The sequence below is a fragment of the Pan paniscus genome, chromosome 20 (genome assembly GCF_029289425.2).
Source record: "Pan paniscus chromosome 20, NHGRI_mPanPan1-v2.0_pri, whole genome shotgun sequence".
Lineage (NCBI taxonomy): Eukaryota > Metazoa > Chordata > Mammalia > Primates > Hominidae > Pan > Pan paniscus.
Window position 1 is genome coordinate 48965875 of NC_073269.2, and position 24313 is coordinate 48990187.

The window sequence follows — 24313 nt, forward strand, 5'->3', positions numbered from 1 at the left end:
ATTGTAAATACTTTGAGGAAGAATCAAAACAACTGTCTGGGAATGACAAAGATTTAAAATGACTATGGTTAAAAATCTAATGAGAATTTATTATGGTAAAGACACAGCTCACATAGAAATCTAGTTACTTCTGTGGCATACGACACTACGATAACATATTTGATTTCCAGAAATTTCATATAATTTTTATAATACTCATTAAAAAAAATTTTTTTTGAGATGGAGTGTCACTCTGTCACCCAGGCTGGAGTGCAGTGGTGCGATCTCAGTTCAGTGCAAGCTCCGCCTCCCGGGTCCATGCCATTCTCCTGCCTCAGGCTCCTGAGTAGTTGGGGCTACAGGTGCCTGCCACCACACCCGGCTAATTTTGTTTTTGCATTTTTAGTAGAGATGGGGTTTCACCATGTTAGCCAGGATGGTCTTGATCTCCTGACCTCGTGATCTGCCCACCTCGGCCTCCGAAATTGCTGGGATTACAGGCGTGAGACATCACGCCCAGCCTAGAATACTCATATTATTAACATTCCTATAAATATTATTTAGAGAAGGTTTAGCATCACTTATCCCTTATTTGAAAATGCTTTCTATAAATTTAATACATAAAATAAGGTGGCTTTTCCATTCAGCTTCTGTTTCTCAAGAGGATTACTGAGTTCTTGGTGTAGCCCATTCATAAATAGGACCAAAAAAGTATAGTCTTATGTATGTTGAAAAAGGTCCTTAGGTAATTCCAGTACTTCCAGCAGAAAATCATTGATTTAATTTTAAGTTCTAACTATTACAATAAGAGTTCTCCATCCTTGTTACATGTTAGTAGTGTCAGGGAAGACTTAAAAATTACCAATGCCTGGGTCCCTCTCCAGACCTTTAAACTGGAACTAATGGGTGGGGCTTGAGCATCCACTTTTAAAAATGTTTTCCAGTGATTCCAGTGTGTAGCTCTATTTCCCATCAGATTTCTCTGATTTCTTGTGGCATTCAGTTTTTTCTATTTTGGTATCATGATTATTTTCAGGTCTCATTTCCTGTCTTAGGCTTTATGTCTCCTGGCGTAGGGACCTTGCCTTCTTCATTTCTGTATCTTTTTTAAACACATGAACTGGTCATCAGGAAAAGATCTCAACCACACATAGGTTGTGTCCTGAGTCTCAGGTTCACATGTTAATCCTAAAGTCTTTGTTCTCCACGAGGTCAGATGTTGCTTGTGATGAAGGGTGTGGTTAAGTCTGCAGTGCAGATGGTGGAAGGGATTTCACTGTTTTTAGACATAGCATTGGAACTAAGAATTTTATGTCTATATGGGTGAAGGGGCAGGGATGTGTAGGAAGACAGTTCTAATTAGGATGAAGGAATTATACTGGGAAGTAGAGGTAAAGGAAGTGAGAAGGCTTAGTAAATAGAAGAAATGTGAACTTATCAAATAGGCTAGAGTAGACCCCTGGAGATTCTTGATTAAGTGAATTAACTAGATTTTAGAAAGGTAATGAGGCAGTCATATGCAAGGAACATTTCAAAGTCTGGAGACAAGAAGTCAAGCAATACTTTCAGAAGTGGTTGAGCTTTATGGGAATGGAGAGAATTACAGTATTGAGAGATGTTAAAAATAATGAAGAGGGTTTCACCATGTGAAATTGTGTTTCTCATTTGAATCTGAGAAACAAATGAGCAGAGGCTGGAGATAATTATGTCTAAAAGACAGTGGGGTACAGGGAGCATAAAGGCCAGGGAGAAAGGGAACTGCAGGAATTAGTACTGAGAAGCAGGAGTTTAGTGGAGGAAGGAGCAGATCCAGTCCCAGATACAGGCAAATAAGTCTTTTCCCTCTCCCAAGCATGGCAGTCAGCCCTGCAGGAACCAGGATAAGAGAAAAGGCCATCATACCTGCCAGTCTTCCTGAAATACAGAAATGACATCACGGCTGCTCTATTGGAGTAAAGAAAGGAAGACGTCCTATTCCTGGAGGAGCTGTCATGGAAAGAAAAGAAAAGAAGGAATGAAGATGATGTTATTTTACATGGGGGAGCCTCAGGAACAGGCATGTAGCATGAGGTACTCTATAATTGTTTCTTCAAGGACTACATTATTCCTCTTGGACAATTGATGGGAGATGATTATATTCTTGCAGTTTTTTTTTCCCTCTCACCATACTTCTAGGTTGGTGATCAGTCCTCTGTCAATTCTCTACTGCACTCAGATATTTGGAAGGCTTTCAGACATAAGAAAGGCTGATTGCTATTTTCTATGTCATTAGAACTTGTCACCTTTGCACCTTTCCATGGTTGCATCTTTTTCTCAGTGTCTCTGTTGTGGCAGTCATGAATGAGACCCTGCCAGGTCTCCATGGCAGGCGCCTGATTTACAGAAGGCCCAGATCAGTACATTTCAAATTCACCACCTCCTTTGCACAGAAAGCTTCTTTCCTACAGGCTCCCGGGAAGGGCGTGAAAGCAAGCCTAGTTCTCTGAGGCTCTCTTTAACTCTAACGGGTGACTGGTTGGAGGATTCCCCATCAGCCTTGCAAAAACTCTTAGAACTGCATTGGTACCTAAAACTTCTTTCTCTTTCCTTTTCACAGGAATCAGCTCTGCATAGTGGTCTGTGGGTTCTCCCATACTACCTTCATGCCTGCCCCACATTCCCTCACAGGTGTCTTCCCTGATAAATTATCTTGTAGGTCTAATCCCATCTTGGATGCATCTCAGTTGGTAAAAACTAACATACCAGGCTTGATTCTTTGCACTTAGCTTTTTTTCTTTCTGTCCCACAAGTAGTCAGTAGCCATGTTCTAGTGTTTTATGTGTTACCTCTTTTTCCATATATATGGAAAAAGGAAGATACTGTTGAGGTGCACTTCCTATGTGCCAGGCCCTGTGCTCAATACTTTCCCTGTATCTCATTTAATCCACACAATAACCCTGTCAGGTAGACATTATTTCCATTTTGCCGATGAAAAGACAGAAGCTTAGCATGGTGTAAAATCTTTCCTGGTGTCATATGGCTAGTGACAGGTGGATCTGAGATTTGATTCTGGGACTATTTGACCTCAAGGCTAATGATAATGGTAGTAATATGGTAGCTGACATTGGTTCCTCTGTGTGTGGCATCTTTTTTCAGTGACTGCATTAAACCTTTAAAAGAATGGTATGAAGAAAATAGTCTCATTGCAGTTTTCAGGTGAGGAATCAGAGGTTCAGAGAAGTTGAGTCTTGTGCAAGAAATTTATAACTGTAAACTCTTACATTAAAAAAGAAGAAAGATCTCAGGTCAACAACCTACTTTAATACTTCAGGATATGAAAGAAGAACAAACTAAACCCAAGCACAGTGAATGAGGGAAATAAGAAGGATTAGAGTGGATATAAATAAAATGGAGAATGGAAAAATAATAGAGGAAATTACTGAAACCAAAAGTTGATTCTTCAAAATGAAATCAACAAAATTGACAACCATTAACTAGATTGACTAAGAAAAAAAGAGAAAAGTTTAAAATTACTAAAATCAGAAATGAAAATGGACTCTGAGCATGGTGGGTCATGTTTTAATCCTAGCACTTTGGGAGGTCACAGCAGAAGGATTTATTGAGACCAGGTGTTTGGGCCAGCATAGTTAACCTTGGGAGATGCTGTCTCTACAAAAAATAAAAAACCAATTAGCTGGGCATGGTGACATGCACCTGTAGTCCTAGAATCTTGGGAGGCTGAAGAAGGAGAATTGCTTGAGCCCAGGAGGTTGAGGCTGCAGTGAGCCATAGTCACACCACTGTATTCCATCCTGGGCTGGCCTACAGAGTGAGAGCCTGTCTCTCTCTCTTCAAAAAAAAAAAAAAAAAAAAAAAAAAAAAGAAAAATGAAGCGATTACTACCAATTCTAATAAAATAATGATTATGAAGGTAGTATAAATAATTATATGCCAATAAATTGGATAACCTATATGAAGTAGACAAACTCTTAGAAACACACAAATATATGAATAGAACTATAATCAATAAGATTGAATCAATAAAAATAATTGATGAAATTCAGTATTTGTTCATAATAAAAACATTCTAAGAATGGAAGGAAACCACCTCAACATAAAGGCAATATGTGAAAAACCCAATGCTAGCATCATACTCAATAGAGAAAGACAGAAAGCTTTCCCTGTATGAGCAGGAACAAGACAAGGATGCCTGCTTTTGACACTTTTATTCAATATAATATTGAAAGGTCTAGTCAGAAAAATTAGGCAAGAATTTTAAAAAAGACATTCAAATTGGAAGGAAGGAGTAAAGTTATTTCTGTTTACAGATAACTTGAACTTATATGTAGAAAATCCTAAAGATGGAACAAATCTATTAGAACTAATAAATAAATTCAGTAATGTTGCACAATACAAAATCAACATTCAAACATCAGTTGTATTTCAATACCCTAACCATGAACAATCTGAAGGGAAATTAAGAAAAAAAAATTCAATTTCTATTAACATCAAAAAGAATAAAATATTTAGGAATAAGTTTAACCAAAGAGGTGAAATGATTATACCTGAAATCTACAAAATATTGCTGAAAGAAATGAAAGAAGACATCAATAAATTGAAAGACATTTTGTGTTCATGAATTGGAAGACTCAATTTTGTTAGGAGGACTGTGCTACCCAAAGTGAGCTGCAGATTCAATACAATTCCTATCAGAATCTCAGTGACATTTTTGCAGAAAAAGAAAAATCTGTCCTAAAATTTATATTGCATCTCATGACTCTAAATAGACACACAGCTTTGAAGAGGAAGAATGAAGCTGGTGGACTCACACTTCCTGATTTCAGCATTTACTACAAAGCCCCAGTAATCAATACAGTGTGGTACTGGCATAAAGGAGGACATAGAAATTAATGAAATATAATAACCTAGAAAGAAATGCTTGCATATATGGCCAAATGATTTTCATCGAGTGTGCCAAGATCGTTCAATGGGGAAGGGACAGTGTTCTCACCAAATGATATTGGAAAAGCTGGATATCCAAGGGCAAGAAGAGTGGAACCTTTACCTAACACCATGTACAAAAATTAACCCACAATACATGAAAGATCTAAATGTAAGAGCAAAAACTATACAACTCTTAGAAGAAAAGGTTCATGATACTGGATTTCACAATGATTTCTTGGTTGTAACAACAAAAGCATAGGCAACAAAATCGATAAATTGGACTTCACAGAAATCAAAACCTTTTGTATATTGAAGAACATTATCAGGAAAGTAAAAAGGCAACCCATGAAATGATAAAAATATTTTCAAATTATATGTGTGATAAGAAATTAATTTCCAGAATACATGAGAAGCTACAAGTCAACAACAGCAGACATCCAAAAACCCAATTAAAAAATGAACAAAGGATTAAAATGGAGTTTTCTCCAAGGAAGATATACAAATATCCAATAAGCCCCTGCAAAGTTCCTCAGCATCATGAATAGTTAGAGATATGCAAATCAAAACCACAATGTTACACCACCTCACACACTTGATGGGAATGGGAAATGTTATAGCCACTGTAAAAAGTGGTGTGGCTGTTTCTCAAAAAATTAAACAATAAATTACCATTTGATCCAGCAATTCCATTTCTGGACATACTCTCCATAGAATTGAAAGAAATTTGAAGAAATATTTGTACTCTGATGTTCAGAGAAGCATTACTCACACTAGCCAAAAAATGGAAACAACTGAAAAGTCCATTGAAAGATAAGTGGGTAGGCAAATAAGGTGTATCTACAATTAAAATGTAATTCAATCTTAACAAGGAATAAAATTCCAATACATCGTGCAAAATGAATGAACCTTAAAGATATTGTGCTAACTGAAATAAGCCAGACACAAAAGGATAATTATCATATAATTCCATTTATAAAAGATAGTTAGAATAGCCAGTTACATAGAGACAGAATGTAGAATGGTGTGTGCTAAGGGTTATGGGGAGAAGGAGTGAGTTACTGTTTATTGGGTACAGAGGTTTAATATGGTAAGAGGACAAAGTTCTGGAAATGGATAGTGTGATGGTTACACAACACTAAATTGCACAATTAGAAATAGTTAATGGTAAGTCTTATATTAGATATATATAAAGTGTCTGGTAGTCTTACCCTCTCTATAATTACACACTTTTTGGCACTGCCCCTTTCCTGCCATGCAGAGCCCCAGGGGTGAATCTCCTTATTTCTCCAGCTCTGCATCAGTCACTATCCTCCGTGCTGTGTCCCACATGCTGTGCCCACAGCCTCATACAGCCGGTGACTTCAGAGCCAGGACGCAGCTCAGGAGTCTGCCCTGAGGCTCCCTCTCTTCTTATTTCCCTGCAGCCTGGCCCAGGGGAGGCTTGGCTTCAACTGGCAACTCGATTTAGCCAACTTCAGGACAGGCCACCAGGGCTCTTTCTCCACACATGCTGGTCCCACCCCAGGTGGAGTCAGGCAGGGCCAGTCACCAGAGGAGCCCGGAGCAGAGCAGGAAGCAGAGTCTGAGCTGCTCCTCCCTCACCCAAGGGGCTTCCTCCTCTCATTTGGGAGAAAAGCGTGAGCTTGTTTCAAAGCCTCAGATGTTCCTTTTAGCTCATGGAAGAGGTACAAGAAAACAAAGACGTGGCAGAAGGGGATGTGTTGGTGACATCGAGAAGCAACTTGATCTTGAGGACTCTCCTTCTCGTCCCTCTCTGAAGTCTCTTCTACCACATAGGGCTCAGGGCTGATAAAGCCCCCTCCCTAACTTTCTTAGGCCAGACACAGGGTCAGCCATGAGAAAACAAACACAAGAAGAGAGTGTGTAGAGACAAATTGGGAGGGTTCAGGAGGAGAATTTGGGATTTGCTTGTGCCCATGGGACACAGGCTGGGAATACAAATGTTTTCCTAACTCTTCTCTGAAAGGCAGATAGACTCCACCTAAAACCCTATTGCCAAGGATGCTGGGATCCACTTACCAGAGACTTCGACTGTCATGGATTTGGAGCTTTCCTTGCCAGTGGCTGAGTTATGAACAGAGCAAGCATAGAGCCCTCTATGCTTTGTAGTAACTTGGGGGATAGAGAGCTTTTGTCCTGATTGCTGAAACTTCCCATTAATTGTCCAAGAATACTGTGCCGGTGGGTTAGATTCCGCGAAGCAGGACAAGTCGAGGTTTTGTCCTGAACGGTAATAGGTGAATGAAGGGTAAATTCTGGGGAGGTCTGGACCATCTGGAGGAAAGAGAATAAAGCCACAGGTGATGTCATCCGAGAGAAGGGGATGCTCCTGGTCTCTTAAAGGGACACAGTGACCCTCTGAGCCAAGACACACCCTCAAGTCCCAGCCGAACCCCCTCTATGTTCACTGAGCTGAAGCCTGAGGTATTCACCTGTTTCTCCCCCATCACAAGCTATGGGCACCAAGTCTCCCATGACAAGAGCGTCCCCTCCCCTTATATTCTTGGTTAAGGCTGTGCCAACCCAGGATTTCCCAGGGCAGGGAGTCATGGCCAGCTCGGATGTCCAGAAGTAAAGGTGTCTGTACTTGGACCGGAGAAAGACTGAGAGGACTGGCTTGTGGTCATTTAGATTTAAGCTGGTGGCCTGGCCCACAGAGGAACAAAATATACTCACAGAGGACATTCAGGGTGACTGGGTCACTGCGGATGCCACCATATCGGTCCCGTATTTCACATTGATAGGGTCCTGTTTCATTTCTCGTGACACTGGGTAGAATGAGGATCCTGTTTTCAATGGGTCGCTTTACCCTGGGACTGACCGGGAGGCTCTGACCATTTAGCCACCAAATGTAGGTGTAGTTCTCACTCTTAGGTTCACAGGTGAAGGCTAAGACATCCTTATTCTCCCTGGGTTTTGAGTTGTTGATGGTGATGTAGGGCTTGGGCAGCTTCGCTGTGTGGATAACAGAGAGAAGATTGTCCTGTGTGGCACCTTTGATTCCTCCACAGGCATCCTTCAATCAGAGTTGGCATCTCCCACCTGTCATCCCATGCGAGTCCTTGAAAGCCAATAGCTGGTGCATGTGTCACAAGACAGATGCATGATGATCTAAGGGCTGAAAGACTGTGAGGCCGCCTGCTCTGTCTTAGGGAAGCATAGACTTTCTCAAGTGTCAATTGAGCAGCAGTGTTGGGTCATGGACAGACACATCAGTTGGAGTCACAGCCCCTGGTACCCCTCCCAGTCCCTCCCTAATCAGTTTACTGGCTGGCTCACCTTGGGTTCCTTACCTGGAATATGCAACTGCTGGGCCCCTTCCAAATTCCATCCTACTTTGCCCCCCTAGACGTGATTTCTCTGCAGCTTCCATTTCCAAGGACATTCTAGAGATGAGTAATAATGGGACTTCCCTTGTCCTGCAACCCTGAAGATACTGAGCAGCCTGGCCTGGGACTGGATGTTTCAGCAAAAATAACACAGCAGAGACCATAGTGAAGCCTGGAGGTCAGTTCAGTCTACAGGCAGTGGAGGCACAAGGTGGGGCAGTTTTTTGCAGGTGTTTCATGATGACTTACTTGAACCAGTGACCTCTAAAGATAGAGCAGAGTGCAAGGAATGATCTAGAAAGAGTGAAGGGGACAGGCAAGAGCTGGAGGCTTTGGAGCAGAACCATGTTGCCTGTCCTGCGTTCAACTTTCCTCTCCTTCTGCAGAGGGCAGGTGAGGACCATGTGGATCTTTCCAGAAATACATGTGGACATTTGCATATGCAGAACTGATTGGTGGAAAGGGTGGGAATGAACTGCTGGAAATCTGGTCCTCATGGACCATGTGTGTTTGATGGATATGAGACAAATTTGGAGAGAAGTTTTGCAAATATTTTCTTTCATTGGACATTCTACTCTGTGATTCCATGGGTTCAACTACTCTAGGGGACTCATGTAAGTGGATTCCAGAGTGAATATGAGAAGAGACTGCTGGTTTCCAGGAGCTGGGTGTGGGGAGAATCAGAAATTGCTCATGGGTGTGCAGTTTCAGTTATGCAAGGTGGGGAGGATCTAGAGAACTGCTGTAGAGCTTGATGCCTATAGTTCACACAGACTGCATATTTCTTATGCATAAGACTTAGGACAAAAAGTGTTTTGGATTTCTGACATTTTTTGATTCTGAAATATTTGTCATATACTTACTGGTTTAGCATCCCAAATCTGAAAGATTCAAAATCTAAAATGCTCCAGTGAGCATTTCTTTTCAGCATCAGATTAGTAGGCAAAAGTGGGAGGTGATAAGCCAAAGATATTCTTGCCCTTTTTTTTTCTCACCACATTTCTAGCTTGGTGATTAGTTTTTAGTCAATTCCATACTGGCCATGCTGCACTCGTATGTTTTTGAAGGTTTTGGGATGTGAGAAAGCCTGATTGCTATTTTCTATGTCATCAGAACTTTCCACCTTTTCATGGCTGCATCATCTTTTTCTCAGTGTTTGTGTTGTGGCAGTCATTAAAAACAGCCTGTCAGGTCAGATTTAGGACAGAGTTTTCTGATTCTGCAAAAAATTTTACTGCGATTCTGCTAGGGGTTGCATTGAATCTGCAACTCACTTTGGGTAGTATTGTCTTTCTAACAATATTGATTCTTCCAATCCATGAAAATGAAATGTCTTTCCATATATTGATATCGCATTTAATTTCTTTCAGCAATATTTTGTAGTTTTCAGGGTATAATCATTTGACCTTTTTGGTTAAACTTATTCCAAAATAGTTTATTCCTTTTGATGTTAATGTGAATTGAAATTCATTTCTTAATTTCCCTTCAGATAGTTCATTGTTAGTGTATAGTCTAAAGAATGATCTAGAAAGAGTGAAAGGGACAGGCAAAAGCTGGTGGTTTTGGAGCAGAAACATATTCCCTTCCCTGGTTTTGATTTTCCCTCTCCTTTTGCAGAGGGCAGGTGGCTCTTCCCTGATAGCTAGATAGACTTCACTGGAAAACATATTGCCAGTCCTCCAGGGATCCACTCACCAGGGACTATGATCCTCTTGATTATGAGATTTGTTCCACCAGTGGCTGAGTTACGGATGAAACAGACATAGACCCCTCTATGTTTTGGTGATTTGGGGTATAAAGAACACTTGTGCTGATTGCTGGAACTTCCCATCAATCAGCCAAGAATGCTCTGCTAGTGGGTGAGAGCCTGTGAGGCAGGAGAGCTTGGGGACTTCCCTTGTATGGTAATAGGTGTATGAGGAAGAAATGGTGGGGGCATCCAGGCCATCTGGAGAAAAGAGAATAAAGTCACAGGTGATATTGTCAGAGGGAAGGGAAAATCCTGGTCTGTGGAAGGGCCACAGTGACCCCGTGAGCCAAGTCGCAACAGTGAAGTCCCAACAAAATCCCTGCTGTGTTCACTGATCTGGAGAGTGAGACATTCACCTGTTTCTCCCATCACAAGCTATGGACCGTGAGTCTCCCATGACAGGAGCAGCCTCTTTTCTCCTATTGTGGATCAAGCCTAGGCCTACTCTGGTTTGCCTGGGGCAGAAAGTCATGGCCAGCTTTGATGTCCAGGGGTAAAGGTCTCTGTACTTGGACCTGAGAGGGACTGAGAGGCCTGGCCTCTGGCCATGTGTATTTGGGATGGCAGCGTGGCTCACAGAGGAACAGAAGATACTCACGGAGGAGATTCAGGGTGAATGGGTCACTGCGGCTGGCACTCACTGGGTTCCGTATTTCACATTCATAGGGTCCTGCAGTATACTTTGTGGCACCAAATATAAAGAGGGTCCTGTTGGTTTTGGACAACTGCAACCTTTGAGTCGTAGGGAGGTTCTGACCATTCAGCCACCACAGGTAGCTTGCGTTTGGAGTCGCAGGATCACAGATTAAGACCACACCCTCCATGATCTCCCTGGGGTTTAATTTGCTGCTGGAGATGGAGGGCTTGGGAGTCTCCACTGTGCAGAAAACAGAGAGAAGATTGCCCTGTGTGGCACCTTTGATTCCTCCAAAGGCATTTTTCAATCAGAGTTGGCATTTCCAACCTCTCAGCCCACCCAAGTCCTTAAAAACCCATGGCAGGTATGTATGTGTTGCAAGACAGATGCATGGCAATCTGAGGGCTCAGAGATTGTGAGGCTGCCTGCTTTATGTGGGAGAAGCACAGACTTTCTCAAGTGTGAATTGAGCAGCAGCATTGGGTCATGGAAAGACACAGGACCGGCAGTCACAGCCCCTGGTGCCTCTCTGAGTCCCTCCGTCTCCAACTGCCTGCCTGGCCCACCTTGTGGTCCTCACTTGGAGCATGCAGTGCTGGAATCTTCTTAGCTTCAGTCTTACTTTGCCCCCGAGGCATGTTTTCTCATCAGCTTCCCTTCCCAAGGACATCCTAGAGATGGATGATGGAACTTCCCATTGTTCTTAAACCCTTTGGGTACTGGAAAGCCTGGCCTGGGACTGGGTACTTCAGCAGAAATAACACAGGGGAGACCAGAGTCAAGCCTGGAGGTCAGTTCAGTCATCAGGCAGTGGAGCCACAAGGTGGCGCAGTTTTCCCAGGTGTCTCATAGTGACTGACTTGAGCCAGTGACCTCTAAAGATAGAGCAGAGTCCAAGGAATGACCTACAAAGAGTGAAGGGGATAGGCAAGAGCTGATAGCTTTGGACCAAGACCATGTTCCCTGTTCTGGGTCTATGATGCTCCCTTCCCCCTGTAGAGGGCAGGTGAAGACCATGTGGATCTTTCTGGAAATACATGTGGATGTTTGCAAATGCAGAACTGGCTGGTGGAAAGGGCAAACATGAACTGATGACGGAAGTCTGGCCCTCATGGACCATATGTGTTTGGTGGATATTAGACCAATATTTGGGAAGAAGTCTTGCAGATATTTTCTCTCATTAGACATTCTACTCTCTGATTCTGAGTTTGACTACTCTATGTACCTGATATCAGTGGATTCCAGAGTGAATCAGAAAGTAGAATAGTAGTTTGCAGGAGCTGGGATCAGGGGAATAGAGCGTTGTTCCATGGGTGTGCGGTTTCAGTTATGCAGGATGAGGAGGTTCTAGAGATCTCCTTTACAGCTTCATGCCTAAAGCTCATACAGATAAAGTGCTCCTTATGCAGAAAGCTTAAAACAAAGTGTTTTGGATCTCTAATTATTTTTTTATTTTGGAATATTTGCAGTACATGTACTGGTTTAGCATCCCAAATCTGAAAAATTTAAAATCCACAATGCGCCAGTGAGCACTTCTTTTTAGCATCACATCAGTGGTCAGAAATGTTGAGTTTTGAGCATTTCAGATTGTGGATTTCTGGATTTCCGATGCTCAATTTGTAATACTGTAATTTTCCCATAAAAAGTTGTCAGGACTTTAGACCTCATGTTATGTTCTGACTCTAGTAACAAAAAAAAAAATTTGGAGGAAACATTGAAATGTTTTCATAAGTGGGAATTTTTACTGATGGTCCAAACATCTAAGATCAATTGCTGGTAGTAGTATTTCTCTTGAGACCAATATAAGGTTTAGGTGTGCCATGAATTCCAGCAGGATCACATTATGCTCAAAGAAGGATGCCAAAGGTGATTTGAAATTAGCAACTCCTTAAGTAGAGAGAGTCCCGTTAAAAGGACAAAACGGGTCAGTGCGTCAATTACATAAAGGGAGGAATGATGCCAAATTAAAAGAAGTGATGTGTGTTATGTTAGTAAATATAGAAAGAACTCCCTGCTTCTGCTTTCTGTGCCGAGTTAGAAAACATCGGGAGGAGCCCAAAGCAGGTATGTGAAATACTTTCTTCGTTTTCTCTTGAGTTCAAGAAATAACACTAGAGTTTAAGTTTGTGTGAATTAGGAAGAGTCTAAGTGAGATGCCAATGGCTCTTGTGTCTCCCCACAGGAAGAACTCGAAATTATGAAAGCAGCATCATCATGAGGAAACAGTTGTATGTGGCACAGGCAGTAATACCATCAGATAGCACCCACCTGGCCACCTCCAGCTGGTCCCCAAAACCACCAGTATTCCCATTACTTGTAGGTTACGGCCTTTGTAGTTGTCCCACAACAAGGAAATTTAAAAATTGCTATTGTCAAAACAAAATATTAAATATGAAATCGAATATGTTGTTCCACTTTTTTTCCCCACTCTTTTTGAACTTTGTTGTTTCAGTTTTGGAAGTTTCTATTGACACATCCTCAAGCTAGGGATTCTTTCCTCAGCTGTGTGCAGTCTACCAGTAAGCATCAAAAGCATGCTTCATTTCTCTAACAGCATTTTTTATTTTCTGAGACAGAGTCTCACTCAGTCACCCCGGCTGCAGTGCAGTGGCATGATCTCAGCTCACTGCAAGTTCCGCCTCCCGGGTTCATGCCATTCTCCTGCCTCAGCCTCCCAAGTACCTGGCACTACAGGCCCCTACCACCAAGTCCAGTTAATTTTTTGTATCTTTAGTAGAGACGGGGTTTCACCATGTTAGCCAGGATGGTCTCTATCTCCTGACCTTGTGCCCACCTCGGCCTCCCAAAGTGCTGGGATTATAGGCGTGAGCCACTGTGCCCAGCCATCTCTGAAGGATTTTAACGAGTTGTTGACTTTTGAGTTTGTTCAGCTTTTTACTTAGCGTTAGAACCGAGTGACAAATTTCAAGCTTGTTATATGCCTGACAGGAAGCCAGAAGTCTCTAGGAAGTGACTGGAGAATGTGAGCTCCATAGCAGGTTAAGGATGGAGTCACGAGTGAAATGAGCCCATGGGCTTTGGGGACTGCAGGCCTGTCCAGCCTCTGACACCCTGGTGAGTCAGAGCAAAGATTACAACAGTGACAGGAAACTAGCATGGCTGACTCCATCTGTCATCTAGTCTCAGGCTGGCTGTCCTCACTCATTCCTGGGCATAGGCCAGGCTAACCTTGGGAGGAATTTAGTTTATGGTTTAACTTTGAAACAAGAAAGATAATAGTTCCTCCATAAAACTAACACCCTTACTTTGCCCAGGGGCTGCCTTTCTAAAACTAGTGAAAGACCATGAGATTGAGATTATAGGAGGGAACCGAATTCTGCTACAATGTAGGCACAGTTTCTATAATCCCTGACTGATCAAATGTCATTTGGCCAGAGTTTACAAAATTTGTAACTAATTGCTCCTATAGATAACATCACTATTGTAGAACATGAGATTAGTCTTTTGAGATGTTTCTCATTCTTTTGCATTCTGGCAACTGGCTGACCTCATCCATACCCATGACTAATGGCTCAGCCAGTCATGTGCTCCCTACCTAGAGGTGGATTCAAGCACAAACAGTTCATTTACCTCCGCCTGCATGATTCCATCACCAAACAATCAGCAGTACTCATTTTTTAGTCCTGTGTCCCTGAAATCATCCTTGGAAATGTCTAACACCTGATCCACTGGGGAGGCTGATTTGAGTAATAATAAACCTCTGTCCTCCTGTTTGGCAGACTTGGAGTCATTAAAATCTTTCTTTACTACAAACCACCATTTCAATAATTTTTTTTGTGTGTGTGTGTCTGTGTGTGCAGAAGGCCAGAAGAACTTGTCTGGCAATGATAACAGTGGATGGAGGAACTGCCTATCCCTGTCCCATGGTCTTGTCCACAGGTCAGCCTCACAAAGGGAAAGAGCCCCGGATGGGAATACATTGGAAGCTCATACTCTTAGTGACCTGGGGACATTGGCTGGAGATAAAGCCCAGCAGGAGTGGCAACTCCAGGTGATTTCTACACCTTTCCTATTTCCTGGGAGGTGGGCCAGGCCACAGTGTTAGCAGGAAGGGAACAGAACTGCCAGACTAATTAGAGGGAGTGTCTGGGGAAGGCCTAGGGGTGGGGGAAGAAGCTGTGCAGGACAGGGCTTGCCAGTCAGAATGAAGTGGGAGGAAGATGAGGGACACAGAGAAGCAGAGAGAGGCAGAGACACCATGGCAGTGAGCAGTGAGGGAGACACTGACTGCAGAGACCCCAGGGACCAGGTGCCCCCATTTCCTCAGTCCAGGACCAAGGAGCCCCGAGAACCCTCCAGTGGCCAAAGAGCTTCAGAGTTACATGAGGTGGGGTGCCTTTAGGGGCAAGAGGTAGTGGGGGGATGAAACATGGGTGTCAGCCTCTGAAGGACAAGGGACAGGTGTGGCTAGAACCTCCTAGGATTCTGCATCCAAGATCCAGTCTCTAAAGAGGTTTTGGATCATTCATTTCTTCATTTGATTCCTTCATTTGTTATGTGAGAGCTCCTGAGTGTGTGTCTCTGGCTGGGCCTGTGCTGGTGCAGGGTGTGAGTGGGGAAAGAAAACAAGGTCCTCTCCTTGATCCTCTCATGACAGTGACATGAACACTTAGGAAACACAGGATTTCAGGTTCAGTGATGGGGGTTAAGATCTGAGGGGGAGGCCTGGACATTTTTTTTGCACTGATTCTGACAGTTGAGGCAGGTGATTTAGTTCTGGAGTACAGACTGATCAGCTGACCATTTGCTCTGACTCCTCTGAGGTTTGGATGCCTAAGAAGAGAGGATTTGAGCCAATAAATGAGTATGGGGTGCTTGGAACCCAGTAAGCCCTCACTTCTGGTGGAGTAGAGGATGGGCCTGTGGCTACAGACAGACCTCATGTGACCCTGATCTCCCCTTTGTGTTCGTGTGACTCTGGTTCAATGACTGTGCCTTCCTGTGCCTCGGTTTTCTCTCAATCAAATAAGTTAAACGGCAAATGGACTGTGGCTTTTCATGCTATCTGTGAATAAATGTTAATGTATTCACAGTCACCTGACTTAATGCTTGGCACAGTGGAGGTGTTCACACAAACAGCATTTATTATTAATTTGCTTCCATGAGAAAGCACCTTTACGTCAGATCCCTGTGGACAAGGTGCTACCAGGTACACCTTCTCTGTTTCTGCTTCCGGGGACATTAGACTTTCTATGGACTGTCCTGAGCCTCCCAAGGCAGTTGGCTGATGGCCTACAAAGCTTGTCTTTCTGTCCTCTCCACTCGGAGTGTCAGGTGAAGAAAGCTCTGTCCTTGCCCAGATGAGGCTCTGAGGGCTGAGCCCTGGCTGGTGAACAGCGCCAGGAGACACAGTCTTCAGACAGCTGGAAAACCCTTGGTCCCAGTAAGCCCTGCCCAAGAAGCCACAACCCAGCCCCAGCACAGGCTCCTCAGCTTTATCTGGAGAAAGGATTTAGGGACAAGGGTCTGGGGTTGAGGCTTCTAGGGCTGAGCTTCTCTGAGGGTCTCGGGGGCCCCTCAGGCCAAGCCCTACTCAGTTTTCCAGGGTCTTTCTCAGGGTCAAATTTGTGAAGAGGGCATGAGGTGCTTGTCTGAGACTGATCTCCCCCTGCTGAATCCCCCCATCAGACTGTCCCTCCTCTGCAGCAAGTGTCTGCAGGGTCTGGATGCGGGAAAGGAATTCTGATCTGTTGAAATTTGTCTTCTCTGTGTGTGTCCTGCACTAAATGCCCAAACCCCAGCATGGGACATAATGCAGAGAGGGACACAGGCACAGTCCAGGCCTGAAAATCCTGTGTGTGTGAAGTAGAAGTGACCCCTGTCCCCCAACACCCAGGGATCATGTGGAATCACTTACGGTATAAGGTGAAGGTGAAATTTCCAGTTACTCCTCTAGTCCCATCACCTCGCTGTATGATGTGTAATGTGTAGGATCCTGCGTCCTCCCAGGTGACATTCTGGATCAGCAGGGATGCATTGGAATATACTGTTTCTCGTCCACTGTATGTAGGCCCATATGTAATTCTTTGACCGTCTACTACATATGATGTAATGTAATGGTAGAGGTCCCTTATTTGCCCTTTGTACCACATGTAACCAGTAAGATTCTGGGGCAAATTGTGGACAAGCAGAAGAACATCCTTCCCCTCGGAAACTTTGGGTGGCTGGGCTTCAATCGTGACTTGGGCAATGGTAGGTGGGTTCCAGAAGTTTAAAAGTGATGCTAGGAGGTGGAGAGAGCAGCAGTCAATATTGAGACCTATGTATTGGGGTGAAAAGATGGGGCCCTGGGTCCTGAGAAGGTCTCTTCAATCCTCAGCCTTGAATACACACACACCCCCACACATACAAACACACACACACACAAAAGGGGCATGTGTGTTTATGTGTGTGTATGTGTGTGTGTTCTACTGTCCTACTAGGTCAAGGTCAGCAGCATGACCCCCATTCCTTCAACACTTCTGACCTTGGCATTTTTCTGTTTGGAATCCTCTTCCTCAAGGGTCCCCATGACCCCCTCCACACTGCGCTCAGGTCCTGCTCATATCAGGGCATCCTTAGACTTCTTTCCTGACACCTCCTTCAGAGACCCTGGGTCTTCCCTTTCTGACCTTTCCCTGCTCTGCTACCTCCAGGGTTCTTGTCAACACCTGACCTCACATTCTAGATCTCTTTGCATGTCTGTCTTCCTCCCCATGACAGCGTGAGCTCCGTGAGGACAGGGACTTTTGTGATCTTGGTTGCACCCCAGTGCCTGGAACAGGCTGCAGACTCCTGTAGATGTGAGAATTCTCAGGGCCCTCCATGCCCTGGGTGTTTTTTTCCCCCCAATTGTTGAGGTTTCTTGCTGAGGACAGTGTTTCATGTCCTGCTTATATTTTTATTTGAAGTGTCATCTGATATAGTTACTATTATCATATTTCAAAATGTTGTGGCCCCTGATGATTAATCAGGAAAACAGAACAGTTAAGATTTTCCTACCTCTTACCAATTCCGGTTCAATGTGACTTTCCTATTTTGACCCCTGTCCCTCTCTGGTGTATTTTCCCCTATCCAGGCATCAACAGAGACTTCTTTCCTTTTTTTCTTTTTTTCTTTTTTTTTTTTGTGACGGATTCTCGTACTGTCTCCCGGGCTGGCATTCAGTGGCACTATCTCGGCTCACTGCAACTTCTGCCTCCCTGGTTCTTGTGATTCTCCTGCCTCAGCCTCCCGAGTAGCTAGGATTACAGGAGCACACCACCATACCTGGTTAAATTTTTGTATTTTTAGTAGAGACAGGGCTTCACTGTGTTGGCCAGACTGATCGTGAACTCCTGATCTCATGATCCACCCGCCTCAGCCTCCCAAAGTGCTGGCTTCTTTCATTTTTTAGAACCCCATCCTCTCCAGGAGACCCCATCCAGTCACTCTGCTTCCTCCTCTTGTTCTCTCCCAGGAAGTTCTCTCCTCACCTGTGAGCAGGAGCCCCTTCCATTTGATGCGCTGTGTGCAGGGAGGGGCTGAGAGGGGCCCCATGGTCTCTGCTGCTTGTGTGTTCTCCTCTGTGGAGATGATCCTAGGATCCAGAAACTTCCTGAGCATGGCTGTAGGCTGTGCTGTCCTTCCTCCTTCTGCGCTGAGCCTCTTCCTGGGGCAGGAGCACTTCTCAGGCTCATGGGCGGGGTTAGGCCCAGGACACCTCTCTGTCCCCTCCTCTCTACATCCTACCTCCTTGTCCCTCCTTCTGTTTTTCCTTTTGTCTGTGTTTCAGGTCCCTGGGAATTGTGGAGGCCTCTGCCTTTTTCAGCAGTGATTCTTTCACCAAACCTCAAAACACACTTTGTGCAGACACACAAACACACACAGACACACACACACACACACACACCCACACACAGGAGAGACATACACAGACCCACAGTCACACACATACCCTGCAGGTTGGGCAAGCATAGTCCTGCGCCTCAGCCTCCAGGTGTCCCCATGGGTCTCGGTTGGGGTGCACATTCATGCCCTTTGCCCTCTTTCATCCCCATCTGGCTCTCCCTTGCAGTGCAGGAGGCTGGAGCCGCACCAGGTCCCTGTCAGAATGACGCCCCATTGTGCTGTGGGTGAGCTGTGTGTTGCCTGGTGAGAAGGACCCTTCCTTTCTCTAATCGTGTCTAGCTTGGCTGCAGCTTCCAAGGATGGACATTCAGGACCTGGGTGTCCCAGAGGAAAGTGTCCTACCTGGAGTTGTGCAGGGTGAATCTCTCATGCCTCTTGGGAGGAGAGGCCTGTGCTGGTTGCTCTTTGGGGGCTGTGAGTCCCATAGTCAAGGGGACAGTTCTCGGTCAGTCTATGGCTCCCTGGGTCTGGCGGCTGAGCTGGAGCTCAGGATTTCTCATGTTCTTCCTGACCATCTTTGATGTCCTCTCTTCTCTGCCCAGCTGATTGTCCTGTGGTCACCACACCTTCCCCGTGGTGGTGCAGGAGGAAGTGGGGAGTCACCCAGGAACCCCGCGGGACATGGCTCATTGAGATGCAGGAGGGGGAGCCTGGGACAGGGCAGGGATTCAGAGGTGGAGAGATTCATCCCGACTTACTCCGTGGCCATGATGGGCTCAGCCCTCCATGTGCTGACATACCCAGGGGTCTATCCTGAGGGTTTTGACCTGGTCAAAGCTCTCTGTAGAGGAGGAAGAGGCAGTGGCCAGAGAGGCTGTCTGGAGGGACCTTGCTCACACCTGAGAGGGTGTGTGGGGGTGAATTGTGTTCTGGGATCAAAGAGCAATAACACCCCCCTTCTCCCAGCAAGCACACAGGAGAGGTCTGTCTTCCCAAGGGACAGCTGGGGGTAGGTGGCCACATCCCGGATGGTGCCTGTGTGTGACCATCACACGCACTCTGAGCGCCCCGGGGTGCAGCGGGCAGGCAGGTCACAGGGTGCCTGACTGATTCCCGGGGAGGCTGTGGGTCCTCAGGCAGCCGCTGTTCTGTGTTGGCGCTAGGCTTGGCCTGGGATGCCCCAGAGAAGAGGACAGATGGAGCAGGGGCGGGTATTTAGGGAGCAGTGACAGAAAGAGTTGATGAGGATGGAGGGAGGTCACGAGTGGAAAGCACCCCGTGTAGCGGCGCGTGCACCAGTGCTGCCCCAGGAGATGCCTTTAGCTGGGCCCAGGGAAGGAGCAGGTGTGTGGGGAGGAGCTACCTGTAGGGGGAGTGGTGTTAGGTTGGTGGCCGCCAGGTCAGGGAGGAGCTGACAGAGTCCGTGTGGGGAGCATGGAGAGCGCTGAGGACTTAGGCCGAAATGACCCTGGTGAGAGTGGATCCTGCTGGGCTGTGGGTTCCGCTGAGGGAGGTTGGCATCCCCTGGGAAGGCTCCAGGCTGGGAGGGACTCTGTCACCCTCTGGTGGACAGGGAGGGAAGTGTGAACGGCAGCAATCCCAGGCCAGGCTGCATGTTTTATTCCATGTGGATCTGCACACTTCACACGATTTCACACATATGTTATGTTACAGCTCCATCACCCTTCCAGCCCCGTGAGTCCCAGTCTCTGTGGCTCTATGTTCACTGTTGTCCCTTTCACAATCAGATGTCCCAAACGCAGATTTTTGTCACCTTCTGTGAGTTCGTGTTTGTATGCAGTAGGCGGCACTGTATATACCCTGGGGGCAGTGATGTCTGGGGCTGAGCAGTGCACGTGGGCTTGGGAGAAGAAGAGGGAGCAGCAGGGTGGGAAGATCAATGTCAGGGGGGCAGGGACAAGTCATTTTCATTTTCTCACTCCCAGGGACCAGAACCCAGGATTCTGACTCCAGGGCACAGTACCCCACCTTGCTGGTGTCCCTGGATAGCATGATGCTCATAGTGTCATGTTGCCTTGGTATTCATTTTTTAAGGTGTAAGTTTATTTGCCTCAAATCAGAGGCAGGGCTTGGTCACCATGGCAGTTTTCAATACTGTATCTGGTTCAAGTGGCTCCAGTTGGTGTCCAGAGGTAAAATCTTAGAGGCATCTCTCCTGCTTGGTGTGCTGGGCTCCCCTCTCTCCAGCTGCTTTCTTTAACCTGATAATTCTGACATTCACCCTCACATTTAAAGTGACCACCTCTTAGTCACAGCATGAGCTCCTGGTCCCAGTGTTTGCTGCTTGCTTTGAACACATCCATTAAAGCTCCCTGCTGGAAACCTGTCAGATAACACCCTGGACTTAATAAAGCCATTGGCTTACCGGTCTTTTCTCTCCTCCCTCCCTGGGCTCACTGACCTCTGTTTCTGTGGTCTCCAGGTGTGCCAAGTGCTCCCCAGTGTCTGTAAGTAGTAAAAATACTTACACTTTCACGTTGTGGTTGTATTGCTGTGGCCTCACATGCCATCCAGGGCCTGACATTGAGGCTGCCTTATGGGACCTGTGCTGGCTGAGCCCCTGCTGGAGCTCTTGTTTTATGGCCTCTGGTTCTCCTGGATACAGGAGCTTCCAGCTAACTTAATTGAAAAACTGATGCATTTCATTGAAAACACTGGGTCAGATGATGTATTCATGGGCTTCAGCTGCCATAACAAACACCTTAGCCTGGGTGAATTGAATAATAGAAATCTGTTTTTTCACAGTTCTGTGAATAATGTGCTGTTTTAACCACTTTAAAATCCACAATCAAGTGAAATTAACCACACACACAGTGTTAAATTACCGTCACCAGTATTTTCCCTAGAAAATTTTTATCATTTTAAACTGAAAGTTTGTATCTTTTAAACAATAACTCCCTGTATGTTCCACCCTAGACCTTGATCATCTGTCTCTATGAATTTGCCTATTCTTGATGTTTCATATAAATGGAATTATACAATTATGTTATTTCGTTTCTGACATATTTCACTTAGTATAATGTTTCCATAGTCCATGCATGTTCCAGCGGGTGTCAGAGCTTCATTCCTCTTTATGGCAGGTTATCATTCTGTTGTATGTGTCACCATATTTGTTTATTCATGTGTTGATGAACACTTGGATTGTTTTCATATTTTATCTTTTGTGAATAATGCTGCAATCAACCTTCCCATGCAAGTACCTGTTTGAGTTCCTGGATTTAATTCTTTGGGTATATACCAAGGAATGGATGTTGTTTCAAATGAGAATACTATGATTAGCTTTTGTTTTTGTTATTATTATACTTTAAGTTTTAGGGTACATGTGCACAATGTGCAGGTTTGATATATATGTATACATGTTCCATGCTGGTGTGCTGCGCCCACTAACTCGTCATTTAGCATTAGGTATATCTCCTAAAGCTATCCCTCCCCCCTCCCCTCACCCCACAACAGTCCCCAGACTGTGATGTTCCCCTTCCTGTGTTCATGTGTTCTCATTGTTCAGTTCCCACCTGTGAGTGAGAATATGTGGTGTTTGGTTTTTTTGTTCTTGCAATAGTTTACTGAGAATGATGATTTCCAATTTCATCCATGTCCCTACAAAGGACATGAACTCATCATTTTTTATGGCTGCATAGTATTCCATGGTGTATATGTGCCACATTTTCTTAATCCAGTCTATCATTGTTGGACATTTTGGTTGGTTCCAAGTCTTTGCTATTGTGAATAGTGCTGCAATATACATACGTGTGTATGTGTCTTTATGGCAGCATGATTTATAGTCCTTTGAGTATATACCCAGTAATGGGATGGCTGGGTCAAATGGTATTTCTTGTTCTAGATCCTTGAGGAATCACCACACTGACTTCCACAATGGTTGAACTAGTTTACAGTCCCACCAACAGTGTAAAAGTCTTCCTATTTCTCTACATCCTCTCCAGCACCTGTTGTTTCCTGCCTTTTTAATGATTGCCATTCTAACTGGTTTGAGATGGTATCTCATTGTGGTTTTGATTTGCATTTCTCTGATGGCCAGTTGTGGTGAGCATTTTTTCATGTGTTTTTTGGCTGCATAAATCTCTTCTGTTGAGTAGTGTCTGTTCACGTCCTTTGCCCACTTTTTGATGGGGTTGCTTTTTTCTTTTAAATTTGTTTGAGTTCATTGTAGATTCTGAATATTAGCCCTTTGTCAGATGAGTACATTGCAATGATTTTCTCCCATTTTGTAGGTTGCCTGTTCACTCCGATGGTAGTTTCTTTTGCTATGCAGAAGCTCTTTAGTTTAGTTAGATCCCATTTGTCAATTTTGGCTTTTGTTGCCATTGCTTTTGATGTTTTAGACATGAAGTCCTTATGCATGCCTGTGTCCTGAATGGTAATGCCTAGGTTTTCTTCTAGGGTTTTTATGGTTTTAGGTCTAACGTTTAAGTCTTTTATCCATCTTGAATTAATTTTTTATAAGGTGTAAGGAAGGGACCCAGTTTCAGCTTTCCACATATGGCTAGCCAGTTTTCCCAGCACCATTTATTAAATAGGGAGTCCTTTCCCTATTGCTTGTTTTCTCAGGTTTGTCAAAGATCAGATAGTTGTAGATATGTGGCATTATTTCTGAGGATTCTGTTCTTTTCCATTGATCTATATCTGTGTTTTGGTACCTGTACCATGCTGTTTTGGTTACTGTAGCCTTGTAGTATAGTTTGAAGTCAGGTAGCATGATGCCTCCAGCTTTGTTTTTTTGGCTTAGGATTGACTTGGCGATGTGGGCTCTTTTTTGGTTCCATATGAACTTTAAAGTAGTTTTTTCCAATTCTGTGAAGAAAGTCATTGGTAGCTTGATGGGGATGGCATTGAATCTATAAATTACCTTGGGCAGTATGGCCATTTTCACAATATTGATTCTTCCTACCCATGAGCATGGAATGTTCTTCCATTTGTTTGTATCCTCTTTTATTTCATTGAGCAGTGGTTTGTAGTTCTCCTTGAAGAGGTCCTTCACGTCCCTTTTAAGTTGGATTCCTAGGTATTTTATTCTCTTTGAAGCAATTGTGAATGGGAGTTCACTCATGATTTGGTTCTCTGTTTGTCTGTTATTGGCTTATAAGAATGCTTGTGGTTTTTGTAGATTGATTTTGTATCCTGAGACTTTGCTGAAGTTGCTTATCAGCTTAAGGAGATTTTGGGTTGTGACAATGGGGTTTTCTATATATACAATCATGTCATCTCCAAAGAGGGACAATTTGACTTCCTCTTTTCCTAATTGAACACCCTTCATTTTCTTCTCCTGTCTAATTGCTGTGGCCAGAACTTCCAACACTATGTTGAATAGGAGTAGTGAGAGAGGGCATCCCTGTCTTGTGCCCGTTTTCAAAGGGAATGCTTCCAGTTTTTGCCCATTCAGTATGATATTGGCTGTGGGTTTGTCATAGATAGCTCTTATTATTTTGACATATGTCCCATCCATACCTAATTTATTGAGAGTTTTTAGCATGAAGAATTGTTGAATTTTGTCAAAGGCTTTTTCTTCATCTATTGAGATAATCATGTGGTTTTTGTCTTTGGTTCTTATGCTGTATTACATTTATTGATTTGCATATATTGAACCAGCCTTGCATCCCAGGGTTGAAGCCCACTTGATCATGGTGGATAAGCTTTTTGATGTGCTGCTGGATTCTGTTTGCCAGTATTTTATTGAGGATTTTTGCATCAATGTTGATCAAGGATATTGGTCTAAAATTCTCTTTTTTGGTTGTGTCTCTACCCGGTTTTGGTATTAGGATGATGCTGGCCTCATAAAATGAGTTAGGGAGGATTCCCTCTTTTTCT

The 24313-nt window shown here is 44.3% G+C and overlaps 1 protein-coding gene across 3 annotated transcripts; it reads right to left on the reverse strand.

Annotated features, from left to right (window-relative positions):
- Positions 1–226: 226 nt before the first annotated feature.
- On the reverse strand, positions 227–18619 carry LOC103783550 (pregnancy-specific beta-1-glycoprotein 5). 3 transcript variants are annotated; one of them, XM_063600342.1, is made up of 5 exons: positions 18115–18619; positions 16518–16883; positions 7600–7878; positions 6943–7197; positions 227–1965 (listed from the first exon to the last, which is right to left on the reverse strand). In XM_063600342.1, the coding sequence occupies exons 1-5, from the start codon at positions 18242–18244 to the stop codon at positions 1913–1915; spliced, it is 1083 nt and encodes a 360-aa protein (XP_063456412.1). In that variant the 5' UTR covers positions 18245–18619; the 3' UTR covers positions 227–1912. The 3 variants fall into 3 exon arrangements, with proteins under 3 accessions (XP_063456412.1, XP_063456411.1, XP_063456413.1); XM_063600341.1 differs by lacking the exon at positions 227–1965 and adding an exon at positions 10601–10879 and having other exon boundaries at positions 2061–7197; XM_063600343.1 differs by lacking the exons at positions 227–1965; positions 6943–7197; positions 7600–7878 and adding exons at positions 10025–10200; positions 10601–10879.
- Positions 18620–24313: the final 5694 nt, after the last annotated feature.

Bases quoted from the DNA above. Each gene is read 5' to 3' on its own strand.
- LOC103783550 (XM_063600341.1), bottom strand. From the start codon at position 18,244: ATGCTCAGGAAGTTTCTGGATCCTAGGATCATCTCCACAGAGGAGAAC. The intron at 7,879-10,600 runs GTGAGTATCTTC...TTATCCACACAG, and splicing joins ATTCACCCTGAATCTCCTCC to CGAAGCTGCCCAAGCCCTAC. The intron at 7,198-7,599 runs GTGAGTATATTT...TCTTTCCTCCAG, and splicing joins AGTCACCCTGAATGTCCTCT to ATGGTCCAGACCTCCCCAGA.